This window comes from Orcinus orca, chromosome 17, assembly GCF_937001465.1.
Source record: "Orcinus orca chromosome 17, mOrcOrc1.1, whole genome shotgun sequence".
NCBI classification, from domain to species: domain Eukaryota; kingdom Metazoa; phylum Chordata; class Mammalia; order Artiodactyla; family Delphinidae; genus Orcinus; species Orcinus orca.
The window spans coordinates 72231541-72252508 of NC_064575.1; the positions used below are offsets into that span (position 1 = coordinate 72231541).

Consider the following 20968-nt stretch of genomic DNA (forward strand, 5'->3'; position numbering starts at 1 on the left):
TTCTCCCCAAAGTGAGGCCGTGACCTGGGAAACGGTGTTTTGATTGATGACACTCAGGTTGAGAGCATAACGTGAGCTAGCATCTTGTCAATTTCACCAGCACGCGTGGAGCGCTTGCTCTGTGCCAGGTCCCATGCTGGGCTCGGGGGAGCTGGGGGACCAGACTCTGCTCTTTTTTTTTTTTTTTAATAGAACTTTACTGGAGTATAATTGCTTCACAATACCATGTTAGTTTCTGTTGCACAACAAAGTGAATCAGCCATATGCATACACATGTCCCCATATCTCCTCCCTCTTGAGCCTTCCTCCCACCCTCCCTATCCCACCCCTCTAGGTCATCGCAAAGCACCGAGCTGATCTCCCTGTGCTATGCGGCTGCTTCCCACCAGCCAACTATTTTACATTCCGTAGTGTATATATGTCGATGCTACTCTCACTTCGCCCCAGCTTCGTCCTCCCACCCCATGTCATCAAGTCCATTCTCTATGTCTTCCTCTTTATTCCTGCCCTGAAACTAGGTTCATCAGTACCATTTTTTTTTTTTTAGATTCCATATATATGTGTTAGCATACGGTATTTGTTTTTCTCTTTCTGACTTAACTTCACTTTGTATGACAGACTCTAGGTCCATCCACTTCACTACAAATAACTCAGTTTCGTTTCTTTTTATGGCTGAGTAATATTCCATTGTATAAATGTGCCACATCTTCTTTATCCATTCATCTGTCAGTGGACATTTAGGTTGGTTCCATGTCCTGGTTATTGTAAATAGTGCTGCAGTGAACATTGTGGTGCATGTCTCCTTATGGTTTTCTCAGGGTATATGCCCAGTATTGGGATTGCTGGGTCATATGGTAGTTCTATTTTCAGTGTTTTTAGGAACCTCCATACTATTCTCCATAGTGGCTGTATCAATTTACATTCCCACCAACAGTGCAGGAGGGTTCCATTTTCACCACATCCTTTCCAGCATTTATTGTTCTAGCTTTTTTGATAATGGCCATTCTGACTGGTGTGAGGTGATACCTCACTGTAGTTTTGATTTGCATTTCTCTAATAATTAGTGATGTTGAGCAGCTTTTCATGTGCCTCTTGGCCATCTGTATGTCTTCCTTGGTGAAATGTCTATTTAGGTCTTCCACCCATTTTTTAACTGGACTGTTTGGTTTTTTGATATTGAGATCCATGAGTTGTTTGTATATTTTGGAGATTAATCCTTTGTCTGTTTCATTTGCAAATATTTTCTCCCATTCTGAGGGTTGTCTTTTTGTCTTGTTTATGATTTCCTTTGCTGTGCAAAAGCTTTTAAGTTTAATTAAGTCCCATTTGTTTTTATTTGTTACTCTAGGAGGTGGGTCAAAAAAGATCTTGCTGTGGTTTGTGTCAAAGAGTGTTTTTCCTATGTTTTCCTCTAAAAGTTTTATAGTGTCTGGTCTTACATTTAAGTCTTTAATCCATTTGGAGTTTATTTTTGTGTATGGTGTTAGGGAGTGTTCTAATTTCATTCTTTTACATGTAGCTGTCCAGTTTTTCCAGCATCACTTATTGAAGAGGCTGTCTTTTCTGCATTGTACGTTCTTGCCTCCTTTGTCGTAAATTAGGTGCCCATATGTGCGTGGGTTTATCTCTGGGCATTCTATCCTGTACCATTGATCTATATTCTTATTTTTGTGCCAGTACCATACTGCCTTGATTACTGTAGCTTTGAGGTATAATTTGAAGTTGGGGAGCCTGATTCCTCCAACTCCGTTTCTCTTTCTCAAGATTGCTTTGGCTATTCGGGTTCTTTTGTGCTTCCATACGAATTGTAAGATTTTTTGTTCTAATTCTGTGAAGAATGCCATTGGTAGTTTGATAGGGATTGCAATGAATCTGTAGATTGCTTTGGGTAGTATAGTCATTTTCACAATATTGATTCTTCCAATCCAAGAACATGGTATATTTCTCCATCTGTTTATATCATCTTTGATTTCTTTCATCAGTGTCTTATAGTTTTCTGAATAGAAGTCTTTTGCCTCCTTAGGCAGGTTTATTCCTAGGTATTTTATTCTTTTTGTTGCAGTGGTAAATGGGACTGTTTCCTTAATTTCTCTTTCTGATTTTTCATTGTTGGTGTGTAAGAATGCCAGAGATTTCTGTGCATTAATTATGTATCCTGCAACCTTAAAAAATTCATTGATTAGTTCTAGTAGTTTTCTGGTGGCCTCTTTAGGATTTCCTATGTAGAGTATCATGTCATTGGCAAATAGTGACAGGTTTACTTCTTCTTTTTCAATTTGTATTCATTTTATTTCTTTTTCTTCTCTGATTGCTATGAATAGGACTTCCAAAACTATGTTGAATAAGAGTGGTGAGAGTGGACATCCTTGTCTTGTTCCTGATCCTGGTGTAAATGCTTTCAGTTTTTCAACATTGAGTATGATGCTTGCTGTGGGTCTGTCATATATGGCCTTTATTATGTTGAGGTAGGTTCCCTCTATGCCCATTTTCTGGAGAGTTTTTATCATAAATCAGTGTTGAATTTTGTCAAAAGCTTTTTCTGCATCTATTGAGATGATCATATGGTTTTTATTCCTTAATTTGTTAATGTGGTGTATCACATTGATTGATTTGTGTATATTGGAGAATCCTTGCATCCCTGGGATAAGTCCCACTTGATCATGGTGTATGATCCTTTTAATGTGCTGCTGGATTCTGTTTGCTAGTATTTTGTTCAGGATTTTTGCATCTATGTTCATCAGTGATATTGGTCTATAATTTTCTTTTTTTTTTTTGTGGTACATGGGTTTCTCACTGTAGTGGCCTCTCCCATTGCGAAGCACAGGCTCCGGACACGCAGGCTCATCGGCCATGGCTCACGGGCCTAGCCGCTCTGCGGCATGTGGGATCTTCCTGGACCAGGACACGAACCCGTGTCCCCTGCATCGGCAGGTGTACTCTCAACCACTGCGCCACCAGGGAAGCCCCTATAATTTTCTTTTTTTGTAATATCTTTTTCTGGTATTGGTATCAGGATGATGGTGGCTTCATAGAATGAATTTGGGAATGTTTCTCCCTCTGCAATTTTTTGGAATAGTTTGAGAAGGATGGGTGTTAGCTCGTCTGTAAATGTTTGGTAGAATTCACCTGTGAAGCCATCTGGTCCTGAACTTTTGTTCCTTGGAAAATTTTTAATTATGGTTTCAATTTCATTACTTGGATAGGTCTGTTTATATTTTCTAATTCTTCCTGGTTCAGTCTTTCAAAATTGTACATTTCCAAGAATTTGTCCATTTCTTCGTGGTTGTCCATTTTATTGGCATATAGTTGTTTGTAGTAGTCTCTTGTAATCCTTTGTATTTCTGCAGTGTCAGTTATGATTACTCCTTTTTCATTTCTAATTTTATTGATTTGCATCCTCTCCCTTTTTTTCTTGATGAGTCTGGCTAAGGGTTTATCAATTTTGTTTATCTTCTCAAAGAATCACCTTTTAATTTTATTGATCTTTGTTATTATTTTCTTCATTTCTATTTCATTTATTTCTGCTCTGATATTTATGATTTCTTTCCTTCTACTGACTGGGTTTTCTTCTCTTTCTCTAGTTGTTTTAAGTGTAGGTTTAGATTGTTTATTTGAGATTTTTCTTGTTTCTTGAGGTGAGATTGTATTGCTATAAACTCCCCTCTTAGAACTGCTTTTGCTGTGTCCCATAGGTTTTGGGTTGTCGTGTTTTCATTGTCATTTGTTTCTATGTATTTTTTAAAATTCTTCTTTGATTTCTTTAGTGATCTCTTGGTTATTTAGTAGCGCACTGTTTAGCCTCCATGTATTTGTGTTTTTTACAATTTTTTTCCTGTAGTTGATTTCCAATCTCATAGCATTGTGGTCAGAAAAGACGCTTGATACGATTTCAATTTTCTTAAATTTTCCAAGGCTTGATTGTGACCCAAGATGTGATCTATCCTGGAGAATGTTCCATGTGCACTTGAAAAGAAAGTGTATTCTGCCACTTTTGGGTGGAATGTTCTATAAATATCAATTAGATCTATCTGGTCTATTGTGTCATTTAAAGCTTGTGTTTCCTTATTAATTTTCTGTTTGGATGATCTGTCCATTGGTGTAAGTGGGGTGTTAAAGTCCCCTACTATTATTGTGTTACTGTCGATTTCTCCTTTCATGGTTATTAGCATTTGCCTTATGTATTGAGGTGCTCCTATGTTGGGTGCATAAACATTTATAATTGTTATATCTTCTTCTTGGATTCATCCTTTGATCATTATGTAGTGTCCCTCCTTATCTCTTGTAACAGTCTTTATTTTAAAGTCTATTTTATCTGATATGAGTATTACTGCTCCAGCTTTCTTTTGTTTTCCATTTGCATGGAATATCTTTTTCCAGCCCTTCACTTTCAGTATATATGTATCCCTAGGTCTGAAGTGGGTCTCTTGTAGACAGCATATATATGGGTCTTGTTTTTGTATTCATTCAGCCAGTCTGTGTCTTTTGGTTGGGGCATTTAATCCATTTACATTCAAGGTTATTATCAATATGTATGTTCCTATTACCATTTTCTTAATTGTTTTGGGTTTGTTTTTGTGGGTCTTTTTCTTCTCTTGTGTATCCCGCTTAGAGAAGTTTCTTTAGCATTTGTTGTAAAGCTGGTTTGGTGGTGCTGAATTCTCTTAGCTTTTGTTTGTCTGAAAGGCTTTTGACTTCTCCATTGAATCTGAATGAGATCCTTGCTGGGTAGAGTCATCTTGGTTGGAGGTCTTTCTCTTTCATTACTTTAAGTATATCCTGCCACTCCTTTCTGGCCTGCAGAGTTTCCACTGAAAAATCAGCTGATAACCTTATGGGGATTCCTTTGTATGTTATTTTTTGTTTTTCCCTTGCTGCTTTTTATATTTTTTCTTTGAATTTAATTTTTGTTAGTTTGATTAATATGTGTCTTGGTGTGTTTATCCTGTATGGGAGTCTCTGTGCTTCCTGGACTTGGGTGACTATTTCCTTTCCCATGTTAGGGAATTTTTCCACTATAATCCCTTCAAATATTTTCTCAGTCCCTTTCTTTTTCTCTTCTTCTCTGGGACCCCTATAATTCAAATGTTGGTGTGTTTAGTGTTGTCCCAGAGGCCTCTGAGATTGTCTTCAATTCTTTTTATTCTTTTTTCTTTATTCTGCTCCTTGGCAGTTATTTCCACCATTTTGTCTTCCAGCTCACTTATTTGTTCTTCTGCCTCCGTTATTCTGTTATTGATTCCTTCTAGTGTATTTTTCATTTCAGTTATTGTGTTTTTCATCTCTGTTTGTTCTTTAGTTCTTCTAGATCTTTGTTAAACATTTCTTGTATTTTCTCAATCCATGATTCCATTCTATTTCTGAGATTCTGGATCATCTTTACTATCATTACTCTGAATTCTTTTTCAGGTAGATTGCCTATTTCCTCTTCATTTATTTGGTCTTAATAAAAACTTTTATTAGGTTTTTACCTTGCTCCTTCATCTGTGACATATTTTTGTGCCATCTCAATTTTTTTTTTTTTTTTTATGAGTCGGATTGTGTTCCTGTTTTACTGGTTGTTTGGCTTGAGGCTTCTAACACTGGAATTTGTAGGCTATTGGGTAGAGGTGGGTCTTTTTGCTGAGATGAGGAACTCAGTGAGACCTCACTCCAATGAATATTCCCTGGGGTCTGAGGTTCTCTGTGAGTCCAGTGGTTTGGACTCGGAGCTCCCACCGCAGGAGCTTCCGCCTGACCCCGGGCTCGCAAATCGATCCCGCAAGCCACATGGGGTGGCAAAAAAAAAAAAGAGATTGGTTCAAGATGGCGGAGTAGAAGGACGTGCGCTCACTCCCTCTTGCAAGAGCACTGGAATCACAACTAACTGCTGAACAATCATCGACAGGAAGACACTGGAAATCACCAAAAAAGATATTCCACAACCAAAGACAAAGGAGAAGCCACAATGAAACGGTAGGAGGGGCACAACCACAATAAAATCAAATCCCATAACTGCTCAGTGGGTGACTCACAAACTGGAGAACACTTATACCACAGAAGTCCACCCACTGGAGTGAAGGTTCTGAGCCCCACGTCAGGCTTCCCAACCTGGGGGTCCGGCAACGGGAGGAGGAATTCCTAGAGAATCAGACTTTGAAGCCTAGTGGGATTTGACTACAGGACTTCGACAGGACTGGGGAAAACAGAGACTCCACTCTTGGAGGGCACACACAAAGTAGTGTGTGCATCAGGACCCAGGGGAAGGAGCAGTGACCCCATAGGAGACTGAACCAGACCTACCTGATAGTGTTGGAGGGTCTCCTGCAGAGGCGGGGGGTGGCTGTGTCTCACCGTGAGGACAAGGACACTGGCAGCAGAAGTTCTGGGAAGTACTCCTTGGCGTGAGCCCTCCCAGAGTCCGCCATTAGCCCTACCAAAGAGCTGGGTAGGCTCCAGTGCCGGGTCCCCTCAGGCCAAACAATCAGCAGGGAGGGAACCCAACCCCACCCATCAGCAGACAAGCAGAGTAAAGTTTTACTGAGCTCTGTGCACCAGAGCAACACCCAGCTCTATCCACCACCAGTGCCTCCCATCAAGAAACTTACACAAGCCTCTTAGATAGCGTCATCCACCAGAGGGCAAACAGCAGAAGCAAGAAGAACTACAATCCTGCAGCCTGTGGAACAAAAACCACATTCACAGAAAGATAGACAAGATGAAAAGGCAGAGGGCTATGTACCAGTTGAAGGAACAAGATAAAACCCCAGAAAAACAACTATATGAAGTGGAGATAGGCAACCTTCCAGAAATAGAATTCAGAATAACGATAGTGAACATGATCCAGGACCTCAGAAAAAGAATGGAGGCAAAGATTGAGAAGATGCAAGAAATGTTTAACAAAGATCTAGAAGAATTAAAGAACAAACAAATAGAGATGAACAACACAATAACTGAAATGAAAACTACACTAGAAGGAATCAATAGCAGAATAACTGAGGCAGAAGAATGGGTAAGTGACCTGGAAGACAGAATGGTGGAATTCACTGCCGTGGAACAGAATAAAGAAAAAAGAATGAAAAGAAATGAAGACAGCCTAAGAGACCTCTGGGACAACATTAAACACAACAACATTTGCATTATAGGAGTCCCAGAAGGAGAAGAGAGAGAGAAAGGACCTGAGAAAATATTTGAAGAGATTATAGTCAAAAACTTCCCTAACATGGGAAAGGAAATAACCACCCAAGTCCAGGGAGCACAGAGAGTCCCAGGCAGGATAAACCCAAGGAGAAACATGCCAAGACACATAGTAATCAAACTGGCAAAAATTAAAGACAAAGAAAAATTATTGAAAGCAACAAGGGAAAAATGACAAATAACATACAAGGGAACTCCCATAAGGTTAACAGCTGATTTTTCAGCAGAAACTCTACAAGCCACAAGGGAGTGGCATGATTTAAAGTGATGAAAGGGAAGAACCTACAACCAAGATGACTCTACCCGGCAAGGATCTCATTCAGATTCGATGGAGAAATCAAAAGCTTTACAGACAAGCAAAAGCTAAGAGACTTCAGCACCACCAAACCAGCTCTACAACAAATGCCAAAGGAACTTCTCTAAGTAGGAAACACAAGAGAAGAAAAGGACCTACGAAAACAAACCCGTAACAATTAAGAAAATGGTAATAGGAACATACATATTGATAATTACCTTAAACGTGAATGGATTAAATGCTCCAACCAAAAGACACAGGCTCACTGAATGGGTACAAAAACAAGACCCATATATATGCTGTCTACAAGAGACCCACTTCAGACCAAGGGACACATACAGACTGAAAGTGAGGGGATGGAAAAAGATATTCCATGCAAATGGAAATCAAAAAAAAGCTGGAGTAGCAATACTCATATCAGATAAAATAGACTTTAGAAAAAAGAATGTTACAAGAGACAAGGAAGGACAGACACTACATAATGATCAAGGGATCAATCCAAGAAGATATAACAATTATATATGCACCCAACATAGGAGCACCTCAATACATAAGGCAACTGCTAACAGCTATAAAAGAGGAAATTGACAGTAACACAATAATAGTGGGGGACTTTAACACCTCACTTACACCAATGGACAGATCACCTAAACAGAAAATTAATAAGGAAACACAAGCTTTAAATGACACAATAGACCAGATAGATTTAATTGATGTTTATAGGATATTGCATCCAAAAACAGCAGATTACACTTTCTTCTCAAGTGCACATGGAACATTCTCTAGGATAGATCACATCTTGGGTCACAAATCAAGCCTCAGTAAATTTAAGAGAATTGAAATCATATCAAGCATCTTTTCTGACCACAACATTATGAGATTAGAAATCAATTACAGGGAAAAAAACATAAAAAACCCAAAGACATGGAGGCTAAAAAATACGTTACTAAATAAGAGATCAATGAAGAAATCAAAGAGGAAATCAAAAAATACCTAGAGACAAATGACAACGAAAACATGATGATCCAAAACCTATGGGAAGCAGCAAAAGTAGTTCTAAGAGGGACGTTTATAGCAATACAAGCCTACCTCAAGAAACAACAAACATCTCAGATAAACAATCTAACCTTACACCTTAAAGAACTAGAGAAAGAAGAACAAACAAAACCCAAAGTTAGTAGAAGGAAAGAAATCATAAAGATCAGAGCAGAAATAAATGAAATAGAAACAAAGAAAACAATACCAAAGATCAATAAAACTAAAATCTGGTTCTTTGAGAAGATAAAAAAAATTGATAAACCTTTAGCCAAACTCATCAAGAAAAAGAGGGAGAGGACTCAAATCAATAAAATTAGAAATGAAAAAGGAGAAGTTACAACAGACACTGCAGAAATACAAAGCGTCATAAGAGACTACTACAAGCAACTCTATGCCAATAAAATGGACAACCTGGAAGAAATGGACAAATTCTTAGAAAGGTATAATCTTCCAAGACTCAACCAGGAAGAAACAGAAAATATGAACAGACCAATCACAAGTAATGAAGTTGAAACTGTGATTAAAAATCTTCCAACAAACAAAAGTCCGAGACCAGATGGCTTCACAGATGAATTCTATCAAACATGTAGAGAAGCGCTAACACCCATCCTTCTCAGATTCTTCCAAATATTGCAGAGGAAGGAACACTCTCAAACTCATTCTATGAGGCCACCATCACCCTGATACCAAAACCAGACAAAGATACTACAAAAAAAGAAAATTACAGACCAATATCACTGATGAATATAGATGCAAAATCCTCAACCAAACACTAGCAATCAGAATCCAACAGCACATTAAAAGGATCATATACCATGGTCAAGTGGGATTTATCCCAGGGATGCAAGGATTCTTCAGTATACGCAAATCAATGAATGTGATACACCATATTAACAAATTAAGGAATAAAAACCATATGATCATCTCAATAGATACAGAAAAAGCTTTTGACAAAATTCAACACCCATTTATGATAAAAAACTCTCCAGAAAGTGCGCAAAGAGGGAACCTACCTCAACATAATAAAGGCCATATATGACAAACCCACAGCCAACATCATTCTCAATGTTGAAAAACTGAAAGCATTTCCTCTAAGATCAGGAACAAGACAAGGATGTCCACTCTCACCACTCTTATTCAACATAGTTTTGGAAGTCCTAGTCACACCAATCAGAGAAGAAAAAGAAATAAAGGCAATTCAAATTGGAAAAGAAGAAGTAAACTGTCACTGTTTGCAGATGACATGATACTATACATAGAGAATCCTAAAGATGCCACCAGAACACTACTAGAGCTAATCAATGAATTTGGTAAAGTTGCAGGATACAAAATTAATGCACAGAAATCTCTTGCATTCCTATACACTAATGATGAAAACTCTGAAAGAGAAATTAAGGAAACACTCCTATTTACCCTTGCAACAAAAAGAATAAAATACCTAGGAATAAACCTACCTAGGGAGACAAAAGACCTGTATGCAGAAAACTATAAGAAACTGATGAAAGAAATTAAAGATGATACCAACAGATGGAGAGATATACCACGTTCTTGGATTGGAAGAATCAATATCATGAAAATGACTCTACTACCCAAAGCAATCTACAGATTCAATGCAATCCCTATCAAATTACCAATGGCATTTTTTACAGAACTAGAACAAAAAATCTTAAAATTTGGAGACACAAAAGACCCCGAATAGCCAAAGCAGTCTTGAGGGAAAAAAGCAGAGCTGGAGGAATCAGACTCCCTGACTTCAGACTATACTACAAATCTACAGTAATCAAGACAATATGGTACTGGCATAAAAACAGAAATATAGATCAATGGAACAGGATAAAAAGCCCAGAGATAAACCCATGCACCTATGGTCAATAATCTATGACAGAGGAGGCAAGGATATACAATGGAGAAAAAGCAGTCTCTGTAAAAGTGGTGCTGGGAAAACTGGACAGCTACATGTAAAATAATGAAATTCGAACACTCCCTAACACCATACAAAAAAATAAACTCAAAATGGATTAGAAACCTAAATGTAAGACTGCACACTATAAAACTCTTAGAGGAAAACACAGGAAGAACACTCTTTGACATAAATCACCACAAAATCTTTTTTGATCCACCTCCTAGAGTAATGGAAATAAAAACAAAAACAAACAAATGGGACCTAATGAAACTTAAAAGCTTTTGCACAGCAAAGGAAACCATAAACAAGACGAAAAGACAACCCTCAGAATGGGAGAAAATATTTGCAAATGAATTAGCAGACAAAGGATTAATCTCCAAAATATATAAACAGCTCATGAAGCTCAATATTAAAGAAACAAACAACCCAATCCAAAAATGGGCAGAAGACCTAAATAGACATTTCTCCAAAGAAGATATACAGATGGCCAAGAGGCACATGAAAAGCTGCTCAACATCACTAATTATTAGAGAAATGCAAATCAAAACTACAATGAGGTATCACCTCACACCAGTTAGAATGGGCATCATCAGAAAATCTACAAACAACAAATGCTGGAGAGGGTGTGGAGAAAAGGGCACCCTCTTGCACTGTTGGTGGGAATGTAAATTGATACAGCCACTAAGGAGAACAGTATGGAGGTTCCTTAAAAAACTGAAAATAGAACTACCATATGACCCAGCAATCCCACTACTGGGCATATACCCAGAGAAAACCATAATTCAAAAAGACACATGCACCCCAATGTTCATTGCAGCACTATTTACAATAGCCAGGTCATGGAAGCAACCTAAATGCCCATCAACAGACGAATGGATAAAGAAGATGTGGTACATATATACAATGGAATATTACTCAGCCATAAAAAGGAACGAAATTGGGTCATTTGTAGAGACGTGGATGGATCTAGAGTCTGTCATACAGAGTGAAGTAAGTCATTAAGAGAAAAACATATATCGTATATGAATGCATATATGTGGAACAGAAAAATGGTACAGATAAACTGGTCTGCAGGGCAGAAAATAGAGACACAGATGTAGAGAACAAACATATGGACATCAAGTGGGGAAAGTGGTGGGGTGTGTGTGTGTGATGAACTGGGAGATTGGGATTGACATGTATACACTAATATGTATAAAATAGATAACTAATAACCTGCTGTATAAAAAAATAAATAAAATTCAAAAATTCAAGAAAAAAGAGAACAATAACAAAGTAAAAATGCTTTGTTATTGTTAGGAAACTAACAGATATGTTATAAAGAATGTAAAAATAAAATTATAGATTAATCAGCAACTGGAAGGTACATCAGTACCACAATAGTAAAAAAAAGAGGAGGGAAAAGAAAAAAAAAGGGGGGGTTTGGGCTTCCCTGGTGGCGCAGTGGTTGAGAGTCCGCCTGCTGATGCAGGGGACACGGGTTCGTGCCCCGGTCCGGGAAGATCCCACAGGCTGTAGAGCAGCTGGGCCCGTGAGCCATGGCCGCTGAACCTGCGCGTCCGGAGCCTGTGCTCCGCAACGGGAGAGGCCACAACAGTGAGAGGCTCGCGTACCGCAAAAAAAAAAAAAAAAAGGGGGGGTTTTGTGGAGGGCGGAGCCTAAGCAAGGGCGAGGTTTGGGCAGTCGGCGGGGCCAGTGTTCAGGACACACAGGGCCGCAAAGGCCCTGGGGCCTGTGGGGAGTGGGGCTTAGGCTGAAGGAACAGAAGGGGCCCAGCCGTGCCCCCCACCCTGGCCTCAGAGGACAGGGGACCTCACCTGGGGACCCAGCAGGCTTCCTGGGCTCGAGTGGGCGGGGCAAACGCCCTCCTCTCCTCTCCTGCTCCTCCGGTCTGGGGTCTGGGAGGGCCCCTCCCGACTGCCTGTCCTGATCTCCCCGGCCTCCCTCCTATGCCCCCAGGACCAGTACGGCCGGTGGGGAAGGGGGAACCTTGGAGGGCAGGGGAGCGGCCTGGGAGCTCAGCAGGCTCCCTGGGCCCGAGTGGGCGGGGCCATCGCCCTCCGCTCTTTTCCCGCTGCCCCCCAGGGCCCCTCTCCAGCCTGTGTCTCCTGATCGCCCCCCCCCCCGCATGCTCCCAAGGACCCACGCGGCCTGGAGGGGCCTTGGAGCAGGGGGAACCAGCTTGGGAGCTCAGCAGGCTCCCCAGGCCCTCCGCTCCTCTCCCTCTCCTCCCGGAGACTCCCTCTCACCTGCCTCTCCTGATCTCCCCGGCCTCAGGGGCGCCGATCTTGTCTGGCCTCCACTTCTCCTCCCCCATCGGTCCCCCTCTGTCCTACCGGTTCACTCTGGGGTCCCTCCTGTCTCCTTGGGTGTCAGAGTTTTCCACCAGCGGCCGGCAGGCGCGCTAGTTGTGTGGAGACGCTGACCCCGCGTCTTCCCACGCCGCCGTCTTCCGGACTCCGCTCCTGCACAGTGCACGATGCAGTGTAGCTCGGCAGTGCTCTGTGCAGATGAATCAGCCACACTGTGATAAACCCCATAGTACTGAACCTCCAGGGGCCACAGGGAGAGAGGGGTTAGCTCTGCCTGGGAGGGAAGTCGGGAGAGACATCAGAGGGAAGGTGACTGAGCATGAGAACGAGAAGACTTCAGACTCCTTTCTCCTCCCTGTGATTTAAGAGGTAGTACATAGCGTGGTGGTTGAGAGTATAGACTCTAGAGCCGTAGTGCCTGGGTTCAGGTCTGAGCCCTTCCATTTATCGGCTGTGTGACAGCAAAATCCTCTTTGTCCTCAATTTCTTCATCTGTAAAATAGGGATGGTGATATTGTATATGCCTCCCAGAGGGTGAGACACCCAGTACAGTGCCTTGTTTATAACAGCTCCTGTGTGACTGCGCTATTAATTGCCATTGAGGCTTCCCACCAAAAACAAAGGGGATTCTCAAAAGGGGGATCCCTGGGACTCCCCTGGCGCTCCAGTGGTTAAGACCTCGAGCTTCCAGTTCAGGGGGCACAGGTTTGAGCCCTGGTTGAGGAACGAAGATCCTGCATGCCACACAGTGTGATTAAAAAAAAGGGGGGGGGGGTGGGCGGAATCCCTGGAGGCCTCCTCTGCCTGCACAGCTGTGGAGTTCCAAGCCCTCAGAGGTGATCTCAGGGCTCTGGGTGGGGTCGGGGGTTTGACTGAGCTCCCTTGGCTCCTATGTAGTTCTCCTATTTTGCAACTCCACACAGTATATTCATTTGATTTAGATGCATATCTCAAAGGAACAGATGACATTTGTTTATCAAATAATCATTTGAAAGGGAAAACAAGTTCTGTTGAACCCTGGACTTTGCCTCCATACTTTTGAACCGAGTACCTAATTTTTGCTAATAATAATAGCTGTCATTTATTTAAAATCTCCCTCTGTGACAGGCATGATGCTAAGCATTTTATATGCGTTTTTGGTTACGTCTAACTGCAACCCCAAAGTGGGTATTATTAGTGTCCTCATTCTGCAGACGAGGAAGGTACGGCTTGGAGACTCTTTATTTAGAAGATGGTAGAGCCAAGATGGATACCCAGGTTGGTCCAATTCCAAAGTTATTTTGCTTAACCACTCTGCTTCCGTTTTGGTAAGAAAGGGTTCCGGTTTCTCTCTCCTGTTTCAGTGTGTGCTGCCTCGGTGGGACTGATCTGTGTGTGACATGCCCCACTCGTGCATTCTTCAAGGTGGGGAAGGCTGAGCCTGGGGACCCTGCAGTCATAGCTGAGCTGGTCCACCGTACACCTGGTAGCACTTCTCTGAATGGACCACGTGTTGCTCAAGGAGAACTATCTCTGAAGGGAGGGTCCTGCAGCCAATCCTTTATAAGGATTGTCCTTTATAAGGAGAGTCCCCTGCATCGGCAGGCGGACTCTCAACCACTGCGCCACCAGGGAAGCCCATTTACTCATTTATAAATGAGTGTGGCTGGGGTGAAGGGGGGCGGACAAAAAGCACTTACTGAGCACCTACTGTATGCCAGGCACTTAAAAAGCTTTATCTTAGATAGTGGTCATAACAACTTTACAAGGTGGGTACTAACCCCACTGAAATGAGTAAGACTAAGGATCAGAGAGGTTAAATCACCTGCCCAAGTTGTACATAGGCAGGTGGTGACACTAGGGTTCCATTACAGGGGGTCTCTGATTCTAAAGCCACGCTCCATCCATGGTATCTCACTTCTTCTTAAAAGCGTTAAATTTAAGTGTTACCATAATCTCTCCAACAATGTCACCGAACAAGTTTATAAAGCACAACTCCCTAAGGAAGCCCCGAGGAAATGAGGTGAGCTGTACTCACCTTGGCAGAGAAGTGGGACAATGTATTTTGTTTGGGTGAACGTTTCAGTACTTCTCGAAGGTGGCCACATCATCCTTTTAATCATGGGACAGGCCAAAATCCACTCATTTAGTCATGCAAGTAGCTACTGAATACCTGCTAAGCACAGGATGCTGTGTTAGTGCCTAATACTGAGCCTAGCACTTTGAAGGAATAAATATATGATGAATGAAAGAATGAATGCTGGCCTCTGGAATCTTATCAAGTGGCAGTTATAGCCCAAAGTGCCAAGGAAGCCATCAGAATATTTCTGTAGGAAAGATGCTGTGAGAATCATAAATTGCTTTGGTGTCACACTGTTGGGTACAGGTTGCAAAAAAGATCACATTTCTATTTTCAAAAGCAACATAAAAACACTTAGTTCTTTGTGATGTCAGTCACCGACACAGGGGAACTTTGCATTGCAATGCCTTAACTGCTGTTCATAGGTTGGTTGAAGCCATTCTCTTCCTGTCCAAAAAATTAAGATTTTCTCTGAAACGTTATGTTCAAAACCTCACTGTGTCTGATGCATAAAATACTCTAAAGGCAAAAAGCAAGGAAGGAAGGAAATTGTGGAATGCATATTTTATGACTCATAAAAAAGAGCAATACAAATATTTTTTTGCAACCACAGTGCAAGTGATTTAATGCCATGACTAGAAATGGCTCTTGATGTAAAGCTCTGAGATGACAGTTTTATTTGGGCTTTGGAATCTAAGCAGTAGTTAGTTTAGGCCAGATCTCTCTCCAGTCCCTCCTGGAGAGAATGGTGAGAGGTAGGAGTGGAGTGCAGAGGTGGTGTGGAAATTTCCTCAGGACCCAGCAGGAGCTGTGCAGTCTGTGTTAACCTGAGAAATCACCCATTTGCCTGCACAGGAGACTGTGACTGTGGCCTCTTTCCAGGACTGGCCTCACACATGAATGCGGCAGTTTCTGCCTAGGTACAGGCACCTATCCCTGCAAGCAACCTTAGCCTTTAGCTCTATGAAACTGGCATGTTTCCAAACATCCAATTAAATAGAGGATGCAAGCTCATTACACTCTACCTTCTGAAGGTACCACCTGAATGGCCTGGCAGGGGGCTCTGAGTCACTCCTAGGTGAGCCACTCATGGTTCTGAACCAGTCATGTGGGTTGTGGTCCTTCTTTGTCCTTTGGTTTCTCCATCTGCATAATGGGTGCAGCCAACTTCCAATGTCACAATTTGCTATGGAAGAAAGAATGATGTCATGCAAAATGGTGAAGGTTATTTTGAAGACCCTGGTCAGTTCAATGCAGTCGAATAAATATCCACAAAACAGTAGAATTGCATGTAAGGAATATTCGATTGAAAATCCACTTTCGAGTATTTGATGACGAAATTTTATTTGTTCACAGTGAAGAATCACTAGATCTTCCCCATTCTCAGTTTGCCCTTTCATAAAATGGAGATAATATGAGCATCTACTTGGTGAGGATGGTTGAAGTTAGTAGCCTGGGCTTTGGTGCCAGATGACCTGGGTTGAATCCCAGTTCTGCCATGTGCCGGCTCTGGGCAAGTGAGCCTTGGTTTACATTTCTACCTCCCAGAATTGTTGGGAAGTTTCAGCAAGACAGTGTATGTGAAGTACCGCAGCCTGTACACAGTACGTGCTCAATAAAGGGTAGCTGGTGTTATCATCACAGCACTACTGTGAAGATTGAATTGGAATTATGCTTGCAAGTAGGGTGGTAATCAGGTGGGAGTTCTACTCATGAAGCTTATATAAGCTCCTCCAGGGAAGGGAATCTGCATCCCTAGCATCTGATACTCAGTAGCACATCAGTTTCTGTCGTTGCTTGAATGTTGAATAAGTGAGCAATGGTGATGAGAATGTGTCCTCTTTACCCTTCACGGAGCCCCCTCCAACCCAGTCGAGCGATGTTTTGCTTTTCTTTTGGCCCCAACTTCCAGGTCATTTCCCAGACCCTCTCCCCAACCTGGAACCAGATGCTGCTGTTCAATGACCTGGTGCTGCACGGAGACCCGAAGGAACTGGCAGGATCCCCGCCGTTAGTGGTGGTGGAGCTGTATGACAGTGACGCAGTGGTGAGTGTCCCAGGGCTGCACTAACTGTGCCTTGCTAAAAACTCCCTGTTCAACTAACTTCCTTTATTTAACCAGCCTGTGACTATGCCCAGAGGCAGTCCTCACCTGGGAAACACTGATCTACAGAATCTGGGAAATGGATGATGACCATTTGCTTTACTAAAGGGTTTTTTGCTTAGATTTCCCTTTGGATTGCAATTTAAATAGAATCTGCTTCCCAAAAGTTCAGTCCACATATACTTCTTCAGGAATATAATTATTATACGCAGCCCCCAGCTAGTTCTATACCTTATTGCTGCTTATAAAAATGTCCATGCCTTTTGAAAATAGCAGGTTTTTACTGATTTCGCCTGGTTGGAAGGTATGGATATATTGTCACTGATTCAGCATTTGTAACTGGGCCTTTTTTTTTTTTTCTTTCTTTGTTGCTTCCAAGCCCTGAAACAATGCATTCAGCTCTATCTCATTTCTGTTATGATATTAGCCAAACCTCTTTCTCTCCAAAGATGTCCGTGTCCTGAAACAGCAGATTCAAAAGCTTACTGGAGGGTTTTTAAAATTTTTTAATTAATTAATTAATTAATTTTTGGCTGCGTTGGGTCTTCTTTGCTGCACGCAGGCTTTCTGTAGTTGTGGTGAGCGAGGGCTACTCTTCGTTGCGGTGCGCGTGCTTCTCATTGTGGTGGCTTCTGTTGTTGCGGAGCACGGGCTCTAGGCGCGAGGGCTTCAGTACTTATGGCTCGCGGGCTCTAGAGCGCGGGCTCAGTAGCTGTGGCGCACGGGCTTAGTTGCTCCCCGGCACGTGGGATCTTCCCGGACCAGGGCTCGAACCTGTGTCCCCTGCGTTGGCAGGCGGGTTCTTAACCACTGTGCCACCAGGGAAGCCCCACTTCGTTAGTTTTTAAGTGTGACTGAGCTAAACCCATTTCCACCTCAACCAAGCTTCCTTCTACAGTCGGGAATGCAAATGCTTGTTTGTGAGTCCAAAGGCAATGAAGTAGTGCAGGTACTAAAACCCAGCCTCAGCCAAAGAAAATGTGGGCACTGCCCTTGGACTTGGAGGTCATTTATCCAAGAGTTTTCACTCAATAAATATGTAATGAGTGCCTGCCCTGTGCCAGGGGATACAGCAGTTCTTGAGATAAATAGCAAAGCAGCCCCACGCTCCAGCCCCATGCTGCTTGTGGGGGGAATGTGGACTGAGGCTCCTGGGAGCAGGGATGAGGAAGAGGCAGGAGGTGACCCCATCAAATAGTTCTTAGAGGGCTTCCCTGGTGGCGCAGCGGTTGGGAGTACGCCTGCCCATGCGGGGGACATGGGTTCGTGCCCCGGTCCGGGAAGATCCCACATGCCGCGGGGCGGCTGGGCCCGTGAGCCATGGCCGCTGAGCCTGCGCATCCGGAGCCTGTGCTCCGCAACGGGAGAGGCCACAACAGAGAGAGGCCTGCGTACCGCAAAAAAAAAAAAAATAGGTCTTAGAGAAACTTACCTCCTACACTTACATACGAAGCTATTCTCATACGCTCTTTTACTACTGAGAACAATAGGGCAGAATTGCTCTATTACCTAAACATGCTGACCTTAGTCACCATCACCATCATCACCATCACCACCATCACCACAACCATCACCACCATCTTCATCACAGTACTATGGACTGAGCACTTATTGTATACCAGTCATTGTGGAAAGCACATACATCGTTACATTAATCGTCATGGCCCTGTGAACAAGGCCCTATGCTCTTTTTAAAGCATGAGGTTCAAAAAAGGTTGAGTAGGGCTTCCCTGGTGGCGCAGTGGTTGAGAGTCCGCCTGCCGATGCAGGGGACACGGGTTTGTGCCCCGGTCTGGGAAGATCCCACATGCCGCTGAGCGGCTGGGCCCGTGAGCCATGGCTGCTGATCCTGCGCGTCCGGAGCTTGTGCTCCGCAATGGGAGAGGCCACAACAGTGAGAGGCCCTCGTACCGCAAAAAAAAAAAAAAAAAAAGGTTGAGTAACTGGCCCAAGTCCATAGATCTCCAAAGCAATAGATTTGGGAACTCCAACTCACGTTTGCCTGGACTCCAAACTTGTGTTCCCAGCCACAGGGGTTCCCTGCTCTGGAGATCTTCTGGAATATTTGGTGCCACCTTACTTCTCCTTTTCCCCTTCAAGTCTACCCTGGGTGATTATTTTTACTTTATTCCACTGAACTCAATACACTGAGGAAAGGGATAACCCCTAAGATCGCCTTGAGCCAGGAAGCCCCTAAGATGACCCTCTTAGGGTTTTCCCTGAGAGCCCAGCTGGATTCTGCTGCTCCCCAAGGCTGTGGGAAGAGGTGAGAGGGGCTTAGCAGAAGAAGAGAGTGAGATCGTAGCAGGAGGGAGACACTGAGGCTGACAGTTTTGTGAAGATGAATTACAGAATCACACCGACGCAGATCAGAACCAGGTAGGTGACCACCAGGGACAAAACTTCATTTCTTTTCTGCCCTAGGGGAAGCCAGAATATTTGGGTGCCACCGTGGCTGCCCCTGTTGTGAAGCTCGCTGACCAGCACTATGAACCCCCCAGGCTGTGTTACCACCCCATCTTTTGCGGGAACCTTTCTGGAGGGGACCTCCTTGCTGTATTTGAACTGCTGCAGGTAAGTGAACCAGAAGTGCTATCTGCACTGGCCGTCTATCTAGTCTCCCTGGCCAGAGAAGCAGCCTCATGGGAAGTGTATGTCCACCACGTTATGCCTGGTCCCTCCCTGCTGTCCTGTGTCTGGAGACGGCTCCTTCTGGGGATCTGGGAGATGCCATTTAGGAACTCAGGTGACGGGTTATTCCCAGAGCCTCCATGCTACAAGTCAGAGTCCCAGGATGAAAGGTCCACGTGGATTTGGCCAGCAATGCTTGAGCAGCCCTATGCGTCAGACCCTGAGCTCCATACAGACCACAGGAGGATATAAAAGGGGAAGGGAGCAAACGTTTGTGGACACTCCCACGTGCCCTGTGTTGTGTTTGCTGCCTCGCATACCTCTCATCACACTGAAACCTCCCTCAATCCTATTGAGGTAGGGATTATGATTCCCATTTTGCAGATAGTAAACTGAAGGATTAATGTAATTGAATGACTTACCTTGTCATGCTGCTGGTCGGTGGTTGAGCTGAGAGCTGAACTTAGACCTTTAAAGCCTTCTGCTCCTTACACTGTATCACAAAGTTTCCCAAAGACATCGAGTTCTTAGTCTGTCCCACTAAGACATCGGGGAATTTATGAGCATATGTCTAGGAGGACTTTTTCAGAAAGCAACGGCAGGATACTTAGGGAGGGAGGCTGAGCCTCTCAAGTCTGGCTGTCCAGTCAAGGACCAAATAGGACAGAGTGGTGACCTGGAAAGAAGTGACCAGGTGGGCCTGTGTCAGGCCCTGACCATCCTCCCTGGACACCCCACTCACTGAGGGCAGGTGGCACTTAGCCTTTGGGTCAGATCAGTCCCTCTCTAGGAAAGCACATTTTCCAGAAATCCCAATTTTAAAAAATCTCTAGTAGAGAAACTAGAAGACAAACATTCCCAAGACGTAGCAAATGAGTAAGAGGGAAGGTGCTGGAGCTGGATCCCAGGAATACGGATCTCATTCCCACCACGTACTGGTGTGCGACTGTGGGTAAGCTGCTCTATCTCTCTCTGTTTGACCTGCAAAATGGAGATGATAATTAACCTGCCTAAAGTGCCTGGCGTGGAATCGACACTCAACAAATGCTACCTATTTTATTATTATTAATATTATTATACCATGGAATATTAAAGCAAAATATCCAGTCCTATCTGTTTATTCAGGTGAAGACATTGAGCTGGATAGAACGGTAATGGCTCGCTGGATATGGTAGGTCGGAGCCTAGAATCCAGTGTACAGATTCCCCCGAGAGCTGAAGAGGCTGAAGGGCATTAGAGGACGGGAACAGCTAGCTACGGGGTTAGACACACTTGTACTCAAATCCAGAGTGCCCAGGTGTGCGGCCTGGGAGCTGCATATGACTACAGAGATGAATTCTGAAGTGCACCCAATCAGCCTTTGACTGTCGTCTGGTTTTTGTTCCACTTGAGGAAGAACTTTTTAAGGCTGGAGTGGCTGCCTTGGAGAAAGAGCAGCCTCTCTCAGGGGAAC

The 20968-nt window shown here is 43.2% G+C and overlaps 1 protein-coding gene across 1 annotated transcript in view; it reads left to right on the top strand.

Moving 5' to 3' along the window:
* FER1L6 (fer-1 like family member 6) overlaps positions 1-20968 on the top strand; it is a 158534-nt gene that overhangs the window by 90632 nt on the left and 46934 nt on the right. The window contains exons 21-22 of the mRNA XM_004265411.4: positions 16693-16827; positions 19309-19458. Of these exons, the coding sequence (XP_004265459.1) occupies positions 16693-16827; positions 19309-19458 (285 nt within the window). The remainder of the gene's footprint in view (positions 1-16692; positions 16828-19308; positions 19459-20968) is intronic.